Source organism: Aristolochia californica, unplaced genomic scaffold (genome assembly GCF_029961685.1).
Source record: "Aristolochia californica isolate CCGP_79_NKW_82.1479 unplaced genomic scaffold, dmAriCali1.0.hap1 SCAF_6, whole genome shotgun sequence".
Taxonomy (NCBI): Eukaryota; Viridiplantae; Streptophyta; class Magnoliopsida; order Piperales; family Aristolochiaceae; genus Aristolochia; species Aristolochia californica.
The window spans coordinates 42,453,254-42,473,451 of record NW_027182257.1 but is presented as its reverse complement, the minus strand read 5'-3'; the positions used below and the strand labels follow the sequence as shown (position 1 = coordinate 42,473,451).

At 38.8% G+C, this 20,198-nt stretch overlaps 1 protein-coding gene across 3 annotated transcripts in view; it reads left to right on the top strand.

The window, feature by feature from the left end:
• Positions 1–20,198, top strand: part of LOC137934507 (probable D-2-hydroxyglutarate dehydrogenase, mitochondrial) — a 43,225-nt gene that overhangs the window by 18,274 nt on the left and 4,753 nt on the right. For all 3 annotated transcript variants that reach the window (XM_068778891.1, XM_068778890.1, XM_068778892.1), the window contains exons 6-11: positions 2,189–2,307; positions 7,658–7,753; positions 7,833–7,942; positions 12,701–12,781; positions 17,584–17,684; positions 18,986–19,094. In XM_068778891.1, the coding sequence (XP_068634992.1) occupies positions 2,189–2,307; positions 7,658–7,753; positions 7,833–7,942; positions 12,701–12,781; positions 17,584–17,684; positions 18,986–19,094 (616 nt within the window). The remainder of the gene's footprint in view (positions 1–2,188; positions 2,308–7,657; positions 7,754–7,832; positions 7,943–12,700; positions 12,782–17,583; positions 17,685–18,985; positions 19,095–20,198) is intronic.

Genomic DNA, 20,198 nt, shown 5'->3' with positions numbered 1-20,198 from the left:
TTACTTCTCTTACTGCGTTGGTCATATCATCTGGGCCTTATGGAAAGAAAGAAATAATCGAAAATTCAATATAAAATCTCTTCGAAGTAACATTTTGATTGATAGAATTGTGGGCCAAGTTTCCACGTGGATACTCATGCAAAAAGAATTTCAAAATTTAAAAGGCTCCAACTTACGAGGAAACTGGCAACTGGTAGCTGAAATGTCTTACCCATCTTGCCCCCCTGTTATGGAAACTTGGTCCCCTCCTCTGATGGGACACTTCAAATTAAATTTCAACGGAAGCGCATTTGGCTGCCTTAGGCTTGCCGGATATGGTGGGGTCATCCATGATGAAAATGGAAACCTTCTTTTTTCTTTTGCTGGGCCAATCGGAGTATTTGACTCAACTACCGCTGAGCTTTCTGGGTTATATAATGGATTAAAACTTTTCAAGCAACGGTTGGTGGGCCCTCTTTGCATTGAAGGAGATTCAAGAGTCGTTATCAACTGGTGTGAGAAGTCCTCTAAACCTCCTTGGCGGCACTGGGATCAGTTTTATGATATCTGTAATTTATTTTCTCAATTGCAATATAATTGGAAATGCATTCCTAGATCAGCTAATCATCTAGCGGATATTCAGGCTAAATTAGGCATTTCCCTCGAACACCTTGTTGTGGAGGAAGGTCCTTTTTAGCCAGGTATTGTACTCTTCACTCTTTTTAATGACATTTACACCTTTTTACTAAAAAAAAAAACTATGTATTGTGACAATCAAGCAACAATTTTTATTGCTAGAAATCCAGTGTTTCTTGAGAGGACAAAACACATAGAGGTAAATTGTCATTTTATTCGGGATGTTGTTATGAGAAAGGAGGTAGTTATCCCATATGTTCATTGTGGAGGTCAGCTTGAAGATGTATTCACTAAGGCATTGGAAAACCGTGAATTTATGATTTTCTGTAACAAGCTGGGCCTTATGACATATATGCTCCAGCTTGAGTATTAGAAAATCTACTCAAGGGTAGTTTGGTCATTTCACCTCAGTGTAAGAGGGGAATTTCTGTAATTGTCCTAATCCTATCATTAAATGGGGTTGAGCATGACCCCAACGAACTCAGAATTTTGAGTTCTCTCATCTCTCCTTTCCTCTCAATTTCTCTTTTTCTTCTCTTCAATCGACTTTTTTCAGTTATTCATTTACAACCCTACTTGTTCTGGGTTTTTATAGGGAGAGGTTTCAGCGTTGGGTTCACAAGGTGGATTTGGGTTTTCAAGTGTCCGCTCTGAACCCATCCCTTGCCAACCATACCTCTAAATAAGTGCAGGTATAGGTTGAGTTAAGTAGGGAACATCACCCTTATGTGGGCATGGGTGGGGTTAAATGGGGAACATGAAACTTGACCTTACCTGATCTAAACAGTGACAGGGTTGGCTCCTCACCTGGAGGGGCAGGGATGGGGTGAGGGGGAAAACCTCACATAGGTTTGGATGAGATGGGTTTCCCCGACCTTGACCCTCGGGATTTATTACGAAGTTACTCTTAATTATTTTGAAAAAGACATCTATATTGTTTAAAAAAAGATAGATTCTTTACTTCATTGAGGGCGTATATGGAAGGAAATAATTTAATTGTTTATAGAGTTGTTGTACAGGAATGGGGTTGAATTTCCAACTCTATTGTAAGTTGTATGTGGGGATAGGTCTAGGGATTTAGTTTTGGCGGAATGGTTTCAGATTTTCAAAAACCTGCCCCCCACCCCCCCCCCCCCCCCCCCCTACTTCTACACATTTTTTTTCTCATTTTTTAACTTAAAAATCTCAAACACAGTCAAGTTCCCCCCCCCCCCCCCCCCCCCCCCCTACTTCTACACATTTTTTTTCTCATTTTTTAACTTAAAAATCTCAAACACAGTCAAGTTTGATAACACTAATTGAAGATGAAAGAGAGGACGGGAAAGACTTGAGAAAAAGAGGACAGGAAGGACTGATGCATATGTGGTTTTCCATTTTGTTTTTACTATTTTTAGTTGCAATGGTATACATGTCTACCGACTTATGTTCCTTGATATTGAGTCTCTTGTAAAAGTATATGAGTAGAGTAATTTGATTAGTTCATTGATAAGTAGTACATATCTGGGAAGATACACTGTTAGAGTGTCTGATAAAACGAAGAGTAATCTTTGAAGCATCTTATTTCAATGTCCAGATTTATGATGCCGCTTGATTTGGGTGCAAAAGGAAGTTGTCAGATTGGTGGGAATGTGTCAACTAATGCTGGCGGCATACATTTTGTACGTTATGGTTCACTTCATGGAAACATCCTTGGTGAGAATTGAAAATGTTAGGTCTTGTCACTGCATGCATTGGGTCTGCCTTTAGTTGAATGCCATCATCTATGAATATCATAGGACCAACCAAATAATGACGATTTTAAATCTTTGTTTCTCTGATGCTCATTTTTGGTGAACTGAAAAGCCATCTTTCTTTGTTTCTGAAGCGACTGTATTTCGTGTTACTATATTCTATTTATTTAATTTTTATCCATCCATCTAACTGTCTATTAGATAGATGGATGGATAGATGGTTACAAAGCAAACAATATTAATTGATACTTCTGTTCTAGTTGTTTTCCTTTTCTTGTCATTTCCTTTGTGGTGAAGGTCAACTTTTGGGCAATATGTTGTCGTTTCATTCACAAATAAATTCATCTCAGTTGGAGATGTTGGTTTGAATACAAAAGGTCAATAAATTTGCAATATAGCAAACTCTTTTTTTTTTTTTTATTTGGAACTTGCGAATAGCATTAATTCATAGTTCTATTTTAGTTTTCCTTTTCTGATCACTTCCCTTGTGGTGAAGGTCAACATTGAGGTGCTATGTTGTGTTTTGATTCACAAATAAAGAGTTTGAAACCAAATTTCATCCCAGACCCATCAGCGTGGTGTTTAGTGGTAAATACCCATCTACAAACCACAATATCTGCTCCTGGAGGTGGATTACATAATGTCCATGTCCCTCATGAAATGAGAGCATCTATTTTCTCTTGTTCCATGGAAGAGTCATGATATAAAGCAACTTTATGTAAAGAGGGAGATAGAAAATCAAAGGATACATACTGAGAAATTGGATCTTGAGTACAAGACCCTACCCCTTTTCTTAATGCAATGGGTAAATGAAGATCAGACTGTGGCTGGTACCCATAGAGGGACTGGGTTTGGATCTGATGATGAAGAGGGCCGAGAGCATTGAGGCTCAAAATCTTTCTTCTAGTCACCAGTAATTTGGGGAATGACAGGCTGTTCAGCCTTAGTACCTGTCTCCAAAGACTGAGAAAAGGTGAATGAGCTGAGAAATGTCTTTTGTGTTTTGAGGATCAAGGCGCTTATACCTCTTCTACAATCGGGAGTACCCAAGGAATATGCACTTGATTGATTGAGGAGAAAGTTTATCCTGACTTGGAGAAGAATTCTCCACAAAACATAAACAACCAAACACTTTAGGTGGGAGGGAAAATAGTGACTGAGTATGATACAGGACTTTAATAGAAATTTTGTGTTGAAGAGTGGAAGAGGGCATTCGATTGATTAAATACAAGAGGTCAGTGTCGCATCCCCTCAAAATCATTTAAGACCTTCATGTGGAAGATTATACTTCGGCCTGTATCGAGTACATGACAATTTTTACGTTAAGCCGCCCCATTTTGTTGAGGAGTAAACTGCAAGACCTTTCATGCAAAATTCCGTATGTGGTGCACATTTTGGAAAACTCCTCACTCATATATTCTAGAGCATTGTTAGTCAGTAAGCATTTTGTTAAGTTGGGTCCAAAGCCCATCCCAAAATGACTAGCCAACTTAGGAAACCTCTTTCCCAACTAATAAACTCAAGATTTTTGTACTCTCTAATGCATGCGGGACTATTCCTTAGCACTCCCCCTCAAGTGTAGGCCTTCTTTTGTGGCTCTACAAGTGGATAATTTAGGTGTAGGCCCTCGTTTTTGGCTTTACAAGTGGATAATTTAGGTGTAAGCCCTCCTTTGTGGCTCTACAAGTGGATAATTTAGGTGTAGGCCCTCCTTTGTGGCTCTACAAGTGGATAATTTAGGTGTAGGCTCTCCTTTGTGGCTCTACAAGTGGATAATTTAGATGTAAGCCCACATATGAGTACTTGCTTTGATACCATGTAAAGTTTGGTCCAAAGCCTATCCCAAAATGACTAACTTAGGAAGCCTCTTTCCCATCCCAAAATGACTGTTCCTTAACACATTTAATAGAAGCACCAAATTGACATTGAATTTCTTTATAGAATTGTTGGAAAACAAACAATACTTTATAATGTTATCTCAGTGAAAATACCCAAATACATTCTGAAATCATCAATGAAGGTAAGAAAGTATTGAAATTCCCTTGTAGTGGGTATCCGACAAGGCCCCCAAATATCCGAATGAACTAACTAAAACTTATATGAACGGCCCAAAGTGGTCTTTTTATGATTACTACTTTTGTGGTGTTTACCGAGTTGACAAGACTCACAAAATAATTGACTTGAGACTCTAATTGAAAGAACCATCACTTTCAACTTGTCAATGGAGGGTTGCTCCAATCGAACATGCCAATCCAGGGGGGTGACAACAGTCTGAAAGGCTGATGAAGATGGATTTTCATTGACGGCTAGAAAGTTATCCTAGTTCATGTCCTCCATCAATCATCTTTCTCTTTCTCAGGTCCTGAAATACCCACATAGCAGGAGTAAAAGTTACTAAAAAATTCTGTTGTTTAGTGAGCTAACTGATAATAAATTGATTGAAATTTTTTGTACATATATGCTTAAATTCAAGGATAGAGAAGAAGAGGCTTGAACATGACCTTCAACTCTGAAGTGACATTGCAAGAACAAGTAGATGTTTATAAGGAAGAGATAAGATGAGAATTACCTAACATATGAGTGGAAGCACCCAAATCTATCACCCAAGAGGAGAAAATGCTGAATTATCTAAGTGAGAAGGGGCTGATATGAGAGATGCCAAATAGATAGGTTTTTCTCCAGTTAATATTTTGCCCTGAAGCCAACTCAAAGAGGCCAAGGACAGCTCTCAGCTTTTTTATCTGATCCACAGTGCCCACACCGAGACAAATGGTGTCATCTGCGAACTGGATAATCGGCAATAGGGAGAAGCCAACCCATCTCTTTGGCCAAATAGATCAGGGAGGAGAGATATTCAGCCACCACGTTGAAGAGCAATAGGTCCCCTTGACGGATGCCACGAATTCCCTTAAAATAGCCACTCACCGTCCCATTAAGATAGACAAAATAACTGGCGGAGGAGATGCAACTTTGGATCCAGAACCGCCACTTGTCTTCAAAACCCATTTTACCCAGAAGAGTGTCCAACAGTTGCCAATAAACCTTGTCAAATACCTTTTCAAAATCCAGCTTGAGGATAAACCTAGGGAGCTTCAAGGTCTTGAAGTGGTGAAGAAGTTCATGACTAGCCATTGCGGAGTCAAGAATATTCCTCCCTTTGATGAAAGTGTTTTGTCCTTGGTGAATGACAATAGGAATTACCGCCCGGAGACGGTCGGCAAGAAGTCGAGCTAGCAACTTATATGTGCTGGTAGTGAGACATAGGCCGAAAATTAGTAGGTTGCTTTGCCCCTTCTCTCTTGGGAACAAGGGTAATGAAAGAAGCCCCGATACTTTTGAATGAGATGCCACGGTGGTAGAACACACGGACCATATCAGAAATACCCTCGCCAATGGAAAACCAGCCATGACGGTAAAAATTTTCATTATACCCATCCGGACCCAGAGCCCTGTCCAAAGGAAGGCCCATAGAAGTTTTCTCAATTTCTCGGTTGGAGAAAGAAAGCTCAATAAGACCAGCAGCCGTCAAGGGATAGCTAATAGGTTAACACTCTAGAAGAAAGGTCGAACTGGATGGCATTCGGTATAGAGACGTGCAAAACAACTCACCTAAGTGTTGGAAATGAGAGACTATTCCGAGGTAATTTCGCCATTGATGCAAAGCGAGCCGCCTGGCGGTTGCAACGACATGGAAGAATTTTGTGTTTGCATCCCCCTTCGAGAGCCCTTGAAACGGGTGCACTGCTTCCAGTGTACGAATTCGCTATGAGCAAAAGCTTGCAACTGGCCTTGAAGAGCATAGCGCTGACTGTTTCAGAGAGGGTCAGACATTTGGACTCCTCATCAAAGTCAAGGGCAGCCATCTGAGACAAAATGGAGGCTTTCTTAGCAGAGTGGGAAGATTGATGCTCCAAAGACCATCCACGCAAGAGGGGCTTGAGAAGCTTGAGCTTAACCGGGAGGGACCATCCTCTAGGGTTGACAACGACAATCTTCTTCCAAAAGGATTGGAAAGAAGAATCAAAAGTGCCATCCTTGAGCTAAACCTGAAGAGTGGGAGCCTCCAACTACCGAAGTGAGTATCTATCAAGATTAGTTAGTGATCCGAATCTGCACGATCGAGAACTTTGCTAGTTGCATTATAATAGAGTCAAAGCCAATCCTCATTAGCGAGGAATCTGTCAAGCTTTGACATGACGGGGGGCTGTCGACCATTGGACCAAGTGAAGGCCTTCCCAGATAAGGTGATTTCATTCAGGTTCCAGCAGCCAATGAAATCCACAAAGAGTCTCATGGAGGTAGTAATCCTCCGAGCTGGCCGAGACTGCTCGTGGCAAAACCAAATCACATTAAAATCACCGACGAGTAACAGAGGGATAGGCCATCGCTGACAGACCGAAAGGAGGTCAACCCAAAAGAGGTGTCTCTCATTGGGCCGAGTGGGACCATAGAACCCCCACAAGATACCAAATGGTGCCCGAACTCTTATCCCGAAGCTTGACGCCAAGCGAGTAACTGTCCCGAAAGCTATCAAGGACCTCAATAGTGTCGAGGTCCCAAATAAGGAGGATTCCTCCCGCCGAGCCAATGGCGTCAATAGTAAGCCAACCGGGATCCTTCAGGGGCCACATATCTCACATGAAATTGAGGGGGAGAGAGGCGGCCTTAGTCTCTTGAAGCACAACAATGCTGGACTTGGTAGAGGAAAGGAGGCTCCATATAGATACACGGTGCCGCTACGAGCCAATTCCACGAATGTTCCATGAAAGCACAATCATTAATCGTTCTTCTTCTTTTTTGACTTTTTCAGAGGAATGATTATCCCCTGGGAGCGGTCTCGAAAATACAACGCCGATCAACTTGGCTAACGCCATCATTTGGGCCCAAGTTTCAGGATCAAACTTGTGTTGCTCAGATTGTAATGCTTCCACGAAGCGTTGGGATCTTTCACCAGACTCTGGAAAGATGAAGAGACCTAATTCTGGGCCGTGGGGGTAACGGTTTTGTGCACTTGGCTCACCTTGAAGCAACTGCCAAGGCTGGCCTCTGTTTCAGCACTGAAGGGGGGGGGGGGGGGGAGGGTTCTATCTACTGGCTTTCTCTCACTTACTAATCATGCTCATACACAATCAAGATATATATCATATTTTTATGTTTATAATGAATTGCTTGTGTTCTATATCCCTCGCTGTTCATGATATTTTGTCGAACTAACACACTTCTATTTTGGCATTCTTTTCTATGGAATGCCATCAGTTGGACATCTTCTTAATTCCCATACACTATCTTAATCTTTAAAATATATTGATCAGGTCTCGAAGTTGTGATTCCAAATGGAACTGTTCTTGACATGCTGGGAGCTTTACGGAAAGATAATACAGGATACGACTTGAAACATCTATTTATAGGTTGGCATGGAACTACTGGAAGGTCAGCTGTTGTAAACCTTGTGGAACAGTAAGTAATTACGTCCACATTTTGATGCAGGTAGTGAAGGATCCTTGGGAATTGTTACTAAGGTAGCCATACTTACACCACCAAGGTTATCATCGACCAATCTTGCTTTTCTTGCCTGTACAGACTACATGAGTTGTCAGGTTCAATTTTTTACCTTTTCTCTTGAACAGACATAAACCTTTCATTGTTGCACAATGTTTAGTGGATTCCCTCCAATGTAAATATTAACTCTCTATGATCTGCAAGGTCTTTTGCCTCATTGACCTATTGGATTTATTTGATAATCTAGCTTGCCTGTACTGACTATACGAGTCGTCAGTCTTTACTTTTATTTTTGAACAGACAAAAACCTTTCATTATTGCAGTCTTTATGGATTCCCTCCATTATAAATATTAACTCTGTATGATCTGTGAGGTCCCTTGCCACATTGACTTATTGGATTTATTTGATCATGCTCTTTTATTTTACTTTTATTTGAAAAAGCTGAGTTAACATAGGGTACAACTAGTACAAGCCAGCTCATCTCGAGCCAGAGGGGAAGGGATAAACCAAAGGCTAGACATTCTCTGGAAACTTCAGCTTTGGCAAGGCTGTCTGATATTGAAATTGCTGATCTTGGGACTTTATGCAATATGCCATTCTAGTGAAAGGTCAGCAACTTCGTCAAATAAATACCTTAGATTCCAGGTGTTTATGTGGGGTGGGGGTTGTATTTTTTCTTGTCCATCCTATAACCAAGCCGATGGCCCTTCCACTATCAATTAGCCGGAGCAATTCTGTTTGAAATTGCTTGATTGCAGTCAATAAAGCCCTTGCTTCAGCTTCATTAGATCCACAACACCCTGCTAGCCTGGAGAAAGCCGCTCAACAATTTCTATCCATGATAATCCTCAATTCCAGCTGGTAAGAGAAGATTGATACTCGGAAGAAGTGGAGAAGAGAGGAGGAGAAGGATATCATATAGAGCCAAGAGAGAAAAAACACAACTTGGGTGAATCCACCCAAACTCGACTCTCGTTATTTAGAATTGCTAAAGCCCTGAACTCAACAGCTAATGTCTTCGTAATTCATGCTAATTAAATAAACTCATTACATAATGCACACTCTCACTAACTAAACCCTTGACATAACTTATGCTCTCACTAACTCCATAACTCACGCCCTTACAAATAGAAAATGTTCTACAGTTACATGCATTCTTAACAAGGAACTAAATATAGAATCTATCACCTTAACAATGAACAAGTAAGAATCTAACAAAATAGTGATGAAGGATCGACGATGAATACATTTTGTTGCTAGTTTTACAAGGATTTCTCCAAATGGGACTTCCTTATTAATTGAATGCCTTATTCTGTTATTGATGGGAAAAATCCTATTTAGGTATTGTTACCATCAGTCACCTTATTTCCAGTCTCTCATCGGGTCTTCAGATATGTTTGTTTTGCACATGTATTTGGGTCTTCTAAAGACAAGTTGGTACCTTGTATTGTCAAGTGTATTTTTTTGGACTACTCATGCACACAGAAAGGATATAAATACTATTGTCCATCCATTAAAAAATCTGTTAAGGAATAGTCCCACATGGATTAGTGAGTACAAAGATCTTGAGTTTATTAGTTGGGAAAGAGGTTTCCTAAGTTGGCTAGTCATTTTGGGATGGGCCTTGGAGCCAATTAACATGGTATCAGAGCAAGTACTCATATGTGGGCACATACCTAAACTATCCACTTGTAGAGCCACAAAAGAGGGCTACACGTGAGGGGGAGTGTTAAGGAATAGTCCCATATGGATTAGTGAGTACAAAGATCTTGAGTTTATTAGTTGGGAAAGAGGTTTCCTAAGTTGGCTAGTCATTTTGAGATGGGCCTTGAGCCCAAATTAACAAAAACATTTGTTCCTGTTGACATGATATTTTTTTAAGATACCCTTTCTTCTCTTCATCTTCCTTTGAGGTGCCTCCACCTATCTCTATGTCTGAAGTTGTTGCCCTTGTTCTTGTGGATGCTATCCCTAGTCCAATTCCTAATGCTACTACAGTGAAGCCACTACAAGTATATCATAGATGGAGAGCTAATAAAGATGAACCGGTTGCGTCTCTCCCGTTGGACCAAGAACCCCCTTGTCTATAGACCTTGAGATAAGCGACCTACACCTGCCCATTGCTCTTCAAAAAGGTGTTTGAAAAGGTACACATTATCCCTTGTCTCACTTTGTATCGTTGGATGCTCTTTCTGACCGGTACAAATAATTTTCCTTATCCTCGTGTACTATTCCTTCGTCTATGTAGGATGATATTTCCTCCCCTCAGTAGAAGAAAGCTATGGATATTGAGATGGAGACACTTTTGGATAGAGGCACCTATCAGCTATGTGATCTACTCGTTGATGCTATGGTTAGGGGTTGTAGATGAGTATACATAGTGATGTATAAGCCAGACGGTTCTGTTGAACCATACAAGACTAGGCTGGTTGCCAAAGGCTACACCCAAACATATGAGATTGATGTCTTCAAAACTTTTTCTCGTGTGGCATGGCTATCTTTAGCTTGGATTTTGATGTCTGTTGTTAACTAGGGGTGACCACTATATCAACTGGATATCAAAAATGCTTTCTTGTATGGTGATCTGGCTGAGGAGGTATATATGAACAACCTCTTGGATGTGTTGCTTAGGGAGGGAATGCCAAGTTATCCCGATTGAAGAAAGCCATAGATGGTCTCAAACAAAGCCCCCGGACATAGTCCGAGAAGTTTAGTCAAGTGATTGTGTCAATTGGCTTTATCAAGAGCCACTGTGACCATTCATTGTTTGTTATGAGGAGATGGTTTGGCATTATAGTAATATTGGTATATGTGGATGACATCATTTTATCTGGCAGCTATGTCCAAGGCATTGAAAAGGTAAATACCCACCTAGCACAACACTTTTAGACTAAAGACTTGGGCTCACTAAAATATTTTCTCGGCATTGAAGTAGGTAGAAGCAAGGCAGGTCTAGTAGTTGACTCAGAAGAAATATGTCACTGACATGTTACACATGAGTAAGGACTATTGATTGCTAAGCTAGTTGAGAGCCCTATGGAGGTTGGATATGACCTTCATGATGAACAGAGTGATGAACTCCGAGACAAGACAATGCATCTTCGGCTGGTTTAAAAATCATATATGCTACTATCACCCGTCCTAACAGATCCTTTGCTATGAGTGTTGTTAGTCACTTCATGGAGTGCCCTTGCAAGATTCATTTGGAAGTTGCCCAGCGGATCTTGAGATACCTGAAAGGGCACCTGGAAAGGGACTATTCTTTAAACCTCTCAACCACATGAAAGTAGACACTTTCTCAGATGCTGAATATGCTAGATCTAAACTTGACCAAAAATCTACTACTAGCTACTTTGTCTTCCTGGGAGTTAATCTGATTAGCTAGAAGAGTAAGAAACAGAATGTTGTTGCTCGTTCTAGTGTTGAAGTTGAGTATAGAGTCATGGCTTATACAGTAGTGGACTAATGTGGATCCATGGTCAAAGAATTAAAACTACAACAGAAAGGGCGGATGACTATGCACTGTGACAATCAAGTTGCCGTATTCATTGAAGGAAACCCCGTGTTTCATGAACAGAAGAAACACATTGAAGTTAATTGTCACTTTAATTGAGATGCTGTGATGAAAGATGAAGTCATCACGCCCTATGTAAGGTTCGGTGATCAAATTGGAGACATGTTCACTAAGCATTGGGTAGATGTGAATTTGTTGTGTTTTGTAGCAAGTTGGGCCTTATGGATATATGCCCTCCAGCTTGAGGGGAGTGTTAGAAAATCCACTAAAGGGTAATATCGTCATATCACGCTCTATAAAGTCCAGGAACTACGCTATTTTATTCTATGTATTATCTCTAGTTCAATTTTTATGTAATTTAGACTATTTTATTCTCTGTATTCTTTTTTATTTCTAGTTCAAATTTTATGTAATTTAGACAAGTATGTAGGCAGATATAAGGGTTTAAGTGGTTTTTAAATGACAAGGGGTATTTCTGTAATTTGCAACTCAGAACATATAAATAGCACTGGGATCAAGATCAATCCCATACAGAGTCTTTCTAAACTCTGGTTTTCTCCCTCTCTTCTCTCTTTCTCCTCCTTTTCCAAAACCCTAAAAGTCATTCTTTTACATATATCTTGTACTTCCTTCCATCTTGAAGAAAGAGATTTTAGCTTTATCCTAGACAACAAAGACGACACTCTTCCCTGATACTAGAGCTACGTTTGACCATGGCTGTTGTAGGTCTCCTCTCGGGATACCTCTCGGTTTTCTCATCTTCTATCGTTCTCTCTCACTTAGCTACATCTAATTTAACTTAACTAATGAGGACCTAAGATGTATATTGCTCTTTGTCAACCATGATACATCTTAGGTCCTCATTACTAAAGTTGAACTAGAGGTGGGGAAGTGAGAGAGAAGGATACAGAACACTAGCTGGCTTGCAAGAAGCAGAAAGTAAGTGAGTCAGAGGAGAAGAAAAATAAGGACGAGAGAAGGAAGAAGAGGCATGAGAAGGGAAGTTGAACCCACCTGACCCCTGTTCAGTTTTCTATAATGAATGCTGTAAATTTCAAATTGCAATGATACCTGCAATTAGAAACTAGTTCACGAGGATTAAATTGAATGTTAACTAAGTAAATTACTTATTAGAACCAACAGTAGCAGGTAGTGTGTTTGCATAAACTATAATTTTCTTGAATATTCTTGAATAATGAATAGAACTTTTAAGCATCGACCAGCACTATAGTTAACCACATTGTAATGTTGAAGTTTAAATTTTATTTTCATTGGATCCTTTTGTTTACCTTTTATGGTATGAACCTAAACTAAAATGTGTTTACTTTAAATTGTTTGTAGAAACTCCTGCAGGAAGCCAAGAGAGCACTTGGAGAGGTTTTGTCAGCATTTGAGTTTCTAGATGGCCATTGTATGAACATGGTATGCTTATATCAATTGAATAATTTGTGCCTCTCTTGTACTCTGTACCATAATTTGGGTTTTCTTTGAGTTGATATGTATTGGTAGAACAAAGTTTGACTTTACAACATGAGAATAATGATGATGAGAAAAAATATCAGTACCTACTGGGAAGTTTAAGTTATTAAACAATTATTGGACTCAGCATTTCATTTATTGTTGGATTGGTTAGTCAAATCATGAAGAATTCAAGACAGATTTTTTTGGAAGCTATACAACAGATGTTGAAATATCTGGAAGTTGTCCTTCGGAAATGATTGGTTTATTACCACATTGGCACTTACATGTAATGTGTTACTCAGATGCAGACTATGGGTCTAAGGTGCATAATAGATCTACATTAGGGTTTTAGATATTGTTTGAAGAAAAGTATGAAACAATTGTCGTAACTAGATCGAGTGTTGAGACAAAATATTAGGAACTATTCCATGCTACAGATAAGTTGATGTTGGTAAAGTCAATGGTTGTGATGGTTGGGTTCTCGTTGGATATACTTGTGAAAATTGGATGTTATAATTGTTAAAATACCAGTTCAGGTGTATTTTGGTCATTTCCTATATTTTTCACATTACATTTTTTCTCTTATAGTATGGCTATTAGATAGAGAATGTCTTATTTTATCTTTAGTTAAATTTTCATTCAATTTAGACATGTATTTTAGGAGATGTAATTTTGAGTATTGAAGGGCATTTTTGTCCTTTTATAAATTTTCACTTAAACCCTGATTATAAAGAAGCAGGAAGGGCCTTTCTGGCTTGGATTCCAAGACAGCAAAGCTGCCCCTCTTCCAGAACTCTTTTTCCTCTTCTATTTTCTCCCAAATCACATATTTTTCATGATACCAGAGCAGTAACGCAAGTCTTGGGTAAGTTTCTTTCGATTTTGTGGATCTTCTCTCCATTTTCAGCAATGGACTGTTGCACATGCTTGCTTTATTCTCCACTCAATTCCTTGGCCAAGACACTATTTTCACTGCTCTTGGACTCTTGAACTTGAGTTTTTACTTCTCTTGCAGTCTCCTTGCTTGTGTGGATTTCTAGACTAGACTTGAGTCTACTAACATTGAATAGAGACTCTTCAACGACTCTTACTCTACTTGACCTACTATTACTGACTTGATCTTACTCTACTTGACCTACTATTACTGACTCGATCTTCCCCTATTGGGCTCACACAAGGGTATTTCTGTCAAGAGGTTGGCCAATGCAACCTAAAAGACTAGTTGGTTAAGTGCGGAAAGCCACCGCTCACAAGAGTGGACGGAACCACTCTGACATCCACCCCGCCCATTCTCTACCACCTCTCACAAGATTCGAACACGGGACGTGGCGTGCCCCAGAACTCCCGATGTCAACAGGTTGGCCAATACAACCTCAACGACTAGTCTTTTTAAGTGCGGAAAGCCAACCTAATCAAGAGAGGTGGACCGGAACTACCTCTGACATCCACCCCGCCCGATTCGAAGGCAGGACATGCCGGTAGGGGTGGCTTCGAACCGAGCCGGCTCGCGAGCGGCTCGAGTTCGGCTCGGTTCGATTCGTTATCTATCGAGCTCGAGCACCGAAATCGGCTCGTTTACCTTGACGAGCCGAGCTCGACCGAAATCAGGTTCGGTTCGTCGGCTCGCGAGCCGGCTCGAAGTGAGTCGGATCGGTATCGGGATCGGGAGCCGGAGCGGGAGCGGGATCGAGAGCGAGGGGGGGAAATTTTTTTCCTCCCCTCGTCACCGTCGAGCCCCTCCCGTCGGCTGTTGTCGCCGCCTCCACCGCCGTCGCAGCTGCTCGCCGGCCGCCTCTGTGACCGTCCGTTCGATTTCTTCCTCTCCTCGCTGTCGCCTCTGTTTCCGTCGCCGTCGCCTCCGTCGCAGCCATCATCCCCGACGATAGGTCCTCCCCGACGCCGTGACCCCCTTCCCTACACGTCGTCTCGGCAGAAAAACAGAACCTAAGTTCAGGGGAGAAATTAGGGGAGAAATAATCTCCCCCCTCCCCCGCACGAAGATGATCTCACACATGCGATTTCGCACGTGCGAGATCATAAAGTAAAAAAAAAAAAAACTTTTTCCTCTCGAAAAAATTAAAAATAAATTTTATAGAAATAAGTTTCTATAAACTATTAGTGTCTCATGTTTTTTTAAACATTTTTCTAATTGAAATTTTTTATTAAAATCATATAATTTTCTAAGTAAGATTTTCGTACCAAGATGGGGTAGAAAACTGTATAGAAAATTTTTGAATAAGTATTTAACAGTTGATGCTGTAATACTTTTAGCATGAAGCAATTTTCATTGCAATTTTGTGTTTGATATTTTATTTAATTAAAAATTTATTGATAAGTATAATAATATATTAGATTGATAATTAATTTTTATTTATTTCCCTAGAAGAGACAATAAAAGGTCCATTTAACTTTCCTAGGAAAATTTTAAAATATTTCTTGTAATTTTCTAATAAGTCACTAATAGTAATAAGATTTTATTTAAAGGGTTTTTTGGGAATATGTATCATAGGAAAAATATTTTAAGGTTTTCCTAGAATATAAATTTTCATCTAGGGGCACTAAGGAGGCCATAATAAATTATGGCCAGATTCAAAAATTACAAAACAAGCTAGACAACAATTGGAGTAAAAAAGATTAATATTGGTGCATTTTAATCCATTATTGAAATTCAATCCTGAACCTCCCCTATCATTATATTTTTAAAAATGTATGCATAATTTTATATATAATTTATTCAAAGCCACCCCTACGTGCGAGATCATAATCAAGGAAAAAAAAAAACTCTTTGTCCCTTCCTCATGGCTCTTAAAGAAATTGAAAAGATATTTTCGTAGAAATATGTTTCTATAGACTATTAGTGATTTTTTTAATAAATGTTGAAAAGACATTTTTAGTAGAAATATAGGGACCATTAGTGCCTCATGTTTTTTCAAAATATTTTTCTAATTATAAATTCTTTTTAAAAAATCATATAATTTTCTAAGTAAAATTTTCTTGCCAAGATGGGTTAGAAAACCATATAGAAAATTTTTGAATAAGTATTTGACAGTTGATGATATAATACTTTGAGCATGAGGCAATTTTCATAGCAATTTTGTGTTTGACATTTTATGTGATTAAAAAATTATCAATAAGTATAATAATATATTAGATTAATTATCAATTTTTATTTATTTCCTTAGAAAAGGCAATAAGAGGTCCATTTAACTTTCCTAAGAAAAATTTAAAATATTTCTTGTAATTTTCTAGTAAGTCTCTAATAGTAATAAGATTTTATTTAAAGGATTTATAGTTTTTATTTGGGTGATTGTAAATTGATAGTAATATTTCATTTAATTTTGTTGTGTTTGATTATTGTATGGAGTTTATTTATAATGTTATGCAGTGTATGGAGTGTTTACACTATTTTATGGAGTGTATAAACAATTTCATGGAGTGTTTGTGGAATGTATAGACAATTTTATGGAGTGTTTATGCAGTATTATGTATATTGATTATGCCCAATTTTAAGTAGAGGTCATGCCAAATTTTATTCAAGTATTTTATATATAGATTATGCTCAATTTTAAGTAGAGGTCATGCCCAATCTTATACACGTATTATATATATAGGTTATGCCCAATTTTATGTAAAATGTATGCATAATTTTATATACATTTTATTCGATATATATTTTTTAAAAAATTTTAAATGTATGTTGAGGCTCGAGCTCGGCTCGAAGCTCGGCTCGAACTCGTTGGGCTCGAGCTCGATAATAATTTTAGGCTAGAGGCGAGGCGAGGCTCGAAGCTCGGCTCGAAATATTTAAATCAAGCTCGGCTCGAACATAAGCAAGTTCGGGCTCGTCTCGGCTCGATGCCACCCCTACGTGCCGGACCTGGCTTTGATACAATGTCAAGAGGCTGGCCAATACAACCTAAAAACTAGTCGTTTAAGTGCGGAAAGCCAACCTACTCAAGAGAGGTGGACCGGAACCACCTCTGACACCCACCCCGCCCCTTACCGCTCCCCGCGGGATTTGAAGGCGGGACGTGCTGGACCTGGCTCTGATACCATGTCAAGAGGCTGACCAATATAACCTAAAAGACTAGTCGTTTAAGTGCAGAAAGCCAACCTAATCAAGAGAGGTGGACCGGAACCACCTCTGACACCCACCCCACCCCTTATCGCTCCCCGCCGGATTCGAAGGCGGGACGTGCCGGACCTGGCTCTGATACCATGTCAAGAAGTTGACCAATACAACCTAAAAGACTAGTCTTTTAAGTACGGAAGACAACCTACTCAAGAGAGGTGGACCGGAACCACCTTTGACAATTTCTTCCCTAATCCTTTACCCTATTCCTTGCGGCCAACATGGCTTGACCCATGTTGATACTGGGGTTCATAAGAGATTTACACCACCATTCCATGAGCTGCTAGGGTCCCCTTAACAAATTAAATGGGTTGTTTTTAATTTATTAGTTATTATTACATATAATTCAAGAACATTACATATTTATTTTAGGTGGTTTATTTGATATAAATGTGTCAAATTGTAATCTGGATATGGAAGCTTTCTAGAATGGTCTTTTAGATATTATTCCAAAGAAAAAAATGATAGTCAAAAAGAAAAGGAATAGAAAAAATCTTCAGTTTTTTATGATAAAATGGAGGATTTTACCTTTTATTATGTTATTGGATATTTAAAGTACCCTATAATGACACCACCTTGTCACAAAAAATCAATCTTATTTATTTTGTGTATGTTTCTCTTGATGTGCCAGGTGTTGACTCACTTAGATGGGGCTCGGAACCCATTACCACCATCAGTCTCTGATTTTTATGTTCTTATCGAGACTACAGCAAGCAATGAATCATACAACAAGTATATCTCTTCTTTTCACTGAGTTATGTCCATTTTTTATAAACTAAAGGACTTCTGATATTTTTCGATGTGTTACTGAGGGTTATTTAAACATACCCTCTGAAAATTGCAAATTTGCTAATATCATCTGGAACAAAGTTATTCACACACAATGATAGATGAGTAAACCCCACATTAACATGGTGGCACATGTCGATGGAGGAGATATAGCTACTGTAAACACCTTGATAATGAAGTTTAGAAGATTACATTGCTGCAAGTTGTCATACAACAATGTTTCTGTGAAATAGGGCATCAAGTCAGCTATCCATGCTCGTTTACTCTTCATTGGTAAGAATACCTTAGCATTTACAACGAAAAAAACATCTATGCCCTTTCTTTTTTTTTAAAGTTCATTGCTAGGGTTTTGACGTCAAACCTCCTAAGATATGATGTTTGGTTTTGAGAGGTTAGTAAAAAGTAAACCTCACCTACCCCTGACTGATCAAAATTGAGAAGAGAGCTGTTAAAGCATGGATTTGATTCTGCCAAAGAAGAAAACATGAGGAGTTAGTGCATGAGAAGAAGGGAAGAGCAAAAGTTTCCTCCTCCTCGTGAATCACCTTTATTCATAACTTACACTTAGGGTTACATCATAAAAGACAATTATACCCTTACTAAAGAGGAAATACAAAGTAAATACTCTACTGTCTTACATTCCCCCTCAAACTGGAGAATAAATATCAAACATTTCCAGCTTGTTACAAAAGATATTAAATACTTTAAGAAGAAGGGCCTTTGTGAAGAAATCTACCAACTGTTTTGGTGATCTCACCTAAGGGGTATATCTCATCACTTCATCTCTAATAAAGTGACAATCTACTTCAATGTATTTGGTTTGCTCATGAAATGCTAGATCTGAAGAGAATTATTTGAAAAGTCAAATATACCCTTCAGAAAAAAGAGAAATACAACTCAAACATATTTACAGAAGTCCTATTTCAAACTCATTTACACTTAAGTCCCTGTATTACATAATATTCATAGAAAAGGACATCTTCAGTTTTTAAACTGAACCAGTGATGGGTTGTAAATAACTTGATGTTGGCCACACTATCATTGATAGTGAGATTCATGTGCCATGCTCAGATATATGGAAATGTCTTTTGTCTCCTTCTATTATGTTGATTCCTGCAGACAAGAATAGTATCCAGAGTTTTATTAAATGCTTTCTCATGTTCGAACACATTCCACCCAAGTATGGCATACTATTTTTTATTCTGGACCTCACTGAAATGTCAGTTTGTAAATCTTCTTTTCAGAGAGAAACTCGAGGCTTTTCTAATGCATTCAATGGAAAGTGGTATTATTTCTGATGGTGTTATTGCCCAGGACATGAGTCAAGCATCCTCATTCTGGCATATTCGTGAGGTTCCATTGTGATCTTCTAGTATTTTCCATTTGCTGTACTTTCCTTTTCTTGCAACCACTGGTACTTGTATTGGAAATCTTATTTCTCATTGTGTTTGTAAAACTTGAAGATAGAAGAGTAGAAGAGTAGAAGAGAGAAGAGAAGGAAGAGAGGGAGGAGAGAGTTTGAGAAAAGGTCAAATTAGAGCTTGTTGCCCACTCTATTTAATTAAGAGAGACCTTGTCAATTACAAAAATGCCCCTACTTACACATATGCCTTATCTCCTTATCTCCCATTCTATTTGTCCTATGTACATGAAATTTGAACCATAGACATAAGTCAACATGAGGAACAATATACATAGAAAATAAATCTATTGATGAGATAAAATGACCAAAATGCCCCTAGACTGATTTTCCAACACTCCTCAAGTTGGAGCATATATATCTAAGAGGCTCAGCTTGTCAGAAAAAATAAAAAATTCTTGCTTTCCTAGTTCCTTAGTAAAAACATCTTCAAGTTGATCTCCATATTGAACATATGGGGTGACCACCTCTTTTTTCTTCACAGGGTCCTGAATGAAGTAACAGTCCACCTCTTTATGTTTTGTCCTCTCATGAAAAACTAGATTATTAGCAATAAAGATAGTTGTCTGGTTGTCACAAAACATTGTCATAGGTTCATTTTGCTAGAAGCCCAACTCCTGTGAGACTGATCTCACCCACATCAACTCACTCACAATGTGAGCCATTGCCCTATTCGGCTTCAACACTAGACTGAGCCATGACATTCTTTTTTTACTCTTGCAACTGATTAATTATCACCTAGAAAAACATAGTAGCCAATAGTTGACTTTCTGTCTAGTTTGGAACCTGCATAATCAGCATTAGAGAATGCTTCAATCTTCAAATGACCACTAGGTCTAAAGAAAAGACCCTTTCCTGGTGCCCCCTTTAGATACTTTAAAATTCTATATGTTACCTCTAGCTGGACTATACATTGGATGCTCTATAAATTGACTCACCACACATTGCAAATGAGATATCTGGTCTAATAACTATAGCATATATCAGCTTTCCCACTAATCTCTGATATTGTTTTATCAATCAATTCTACACTTTGA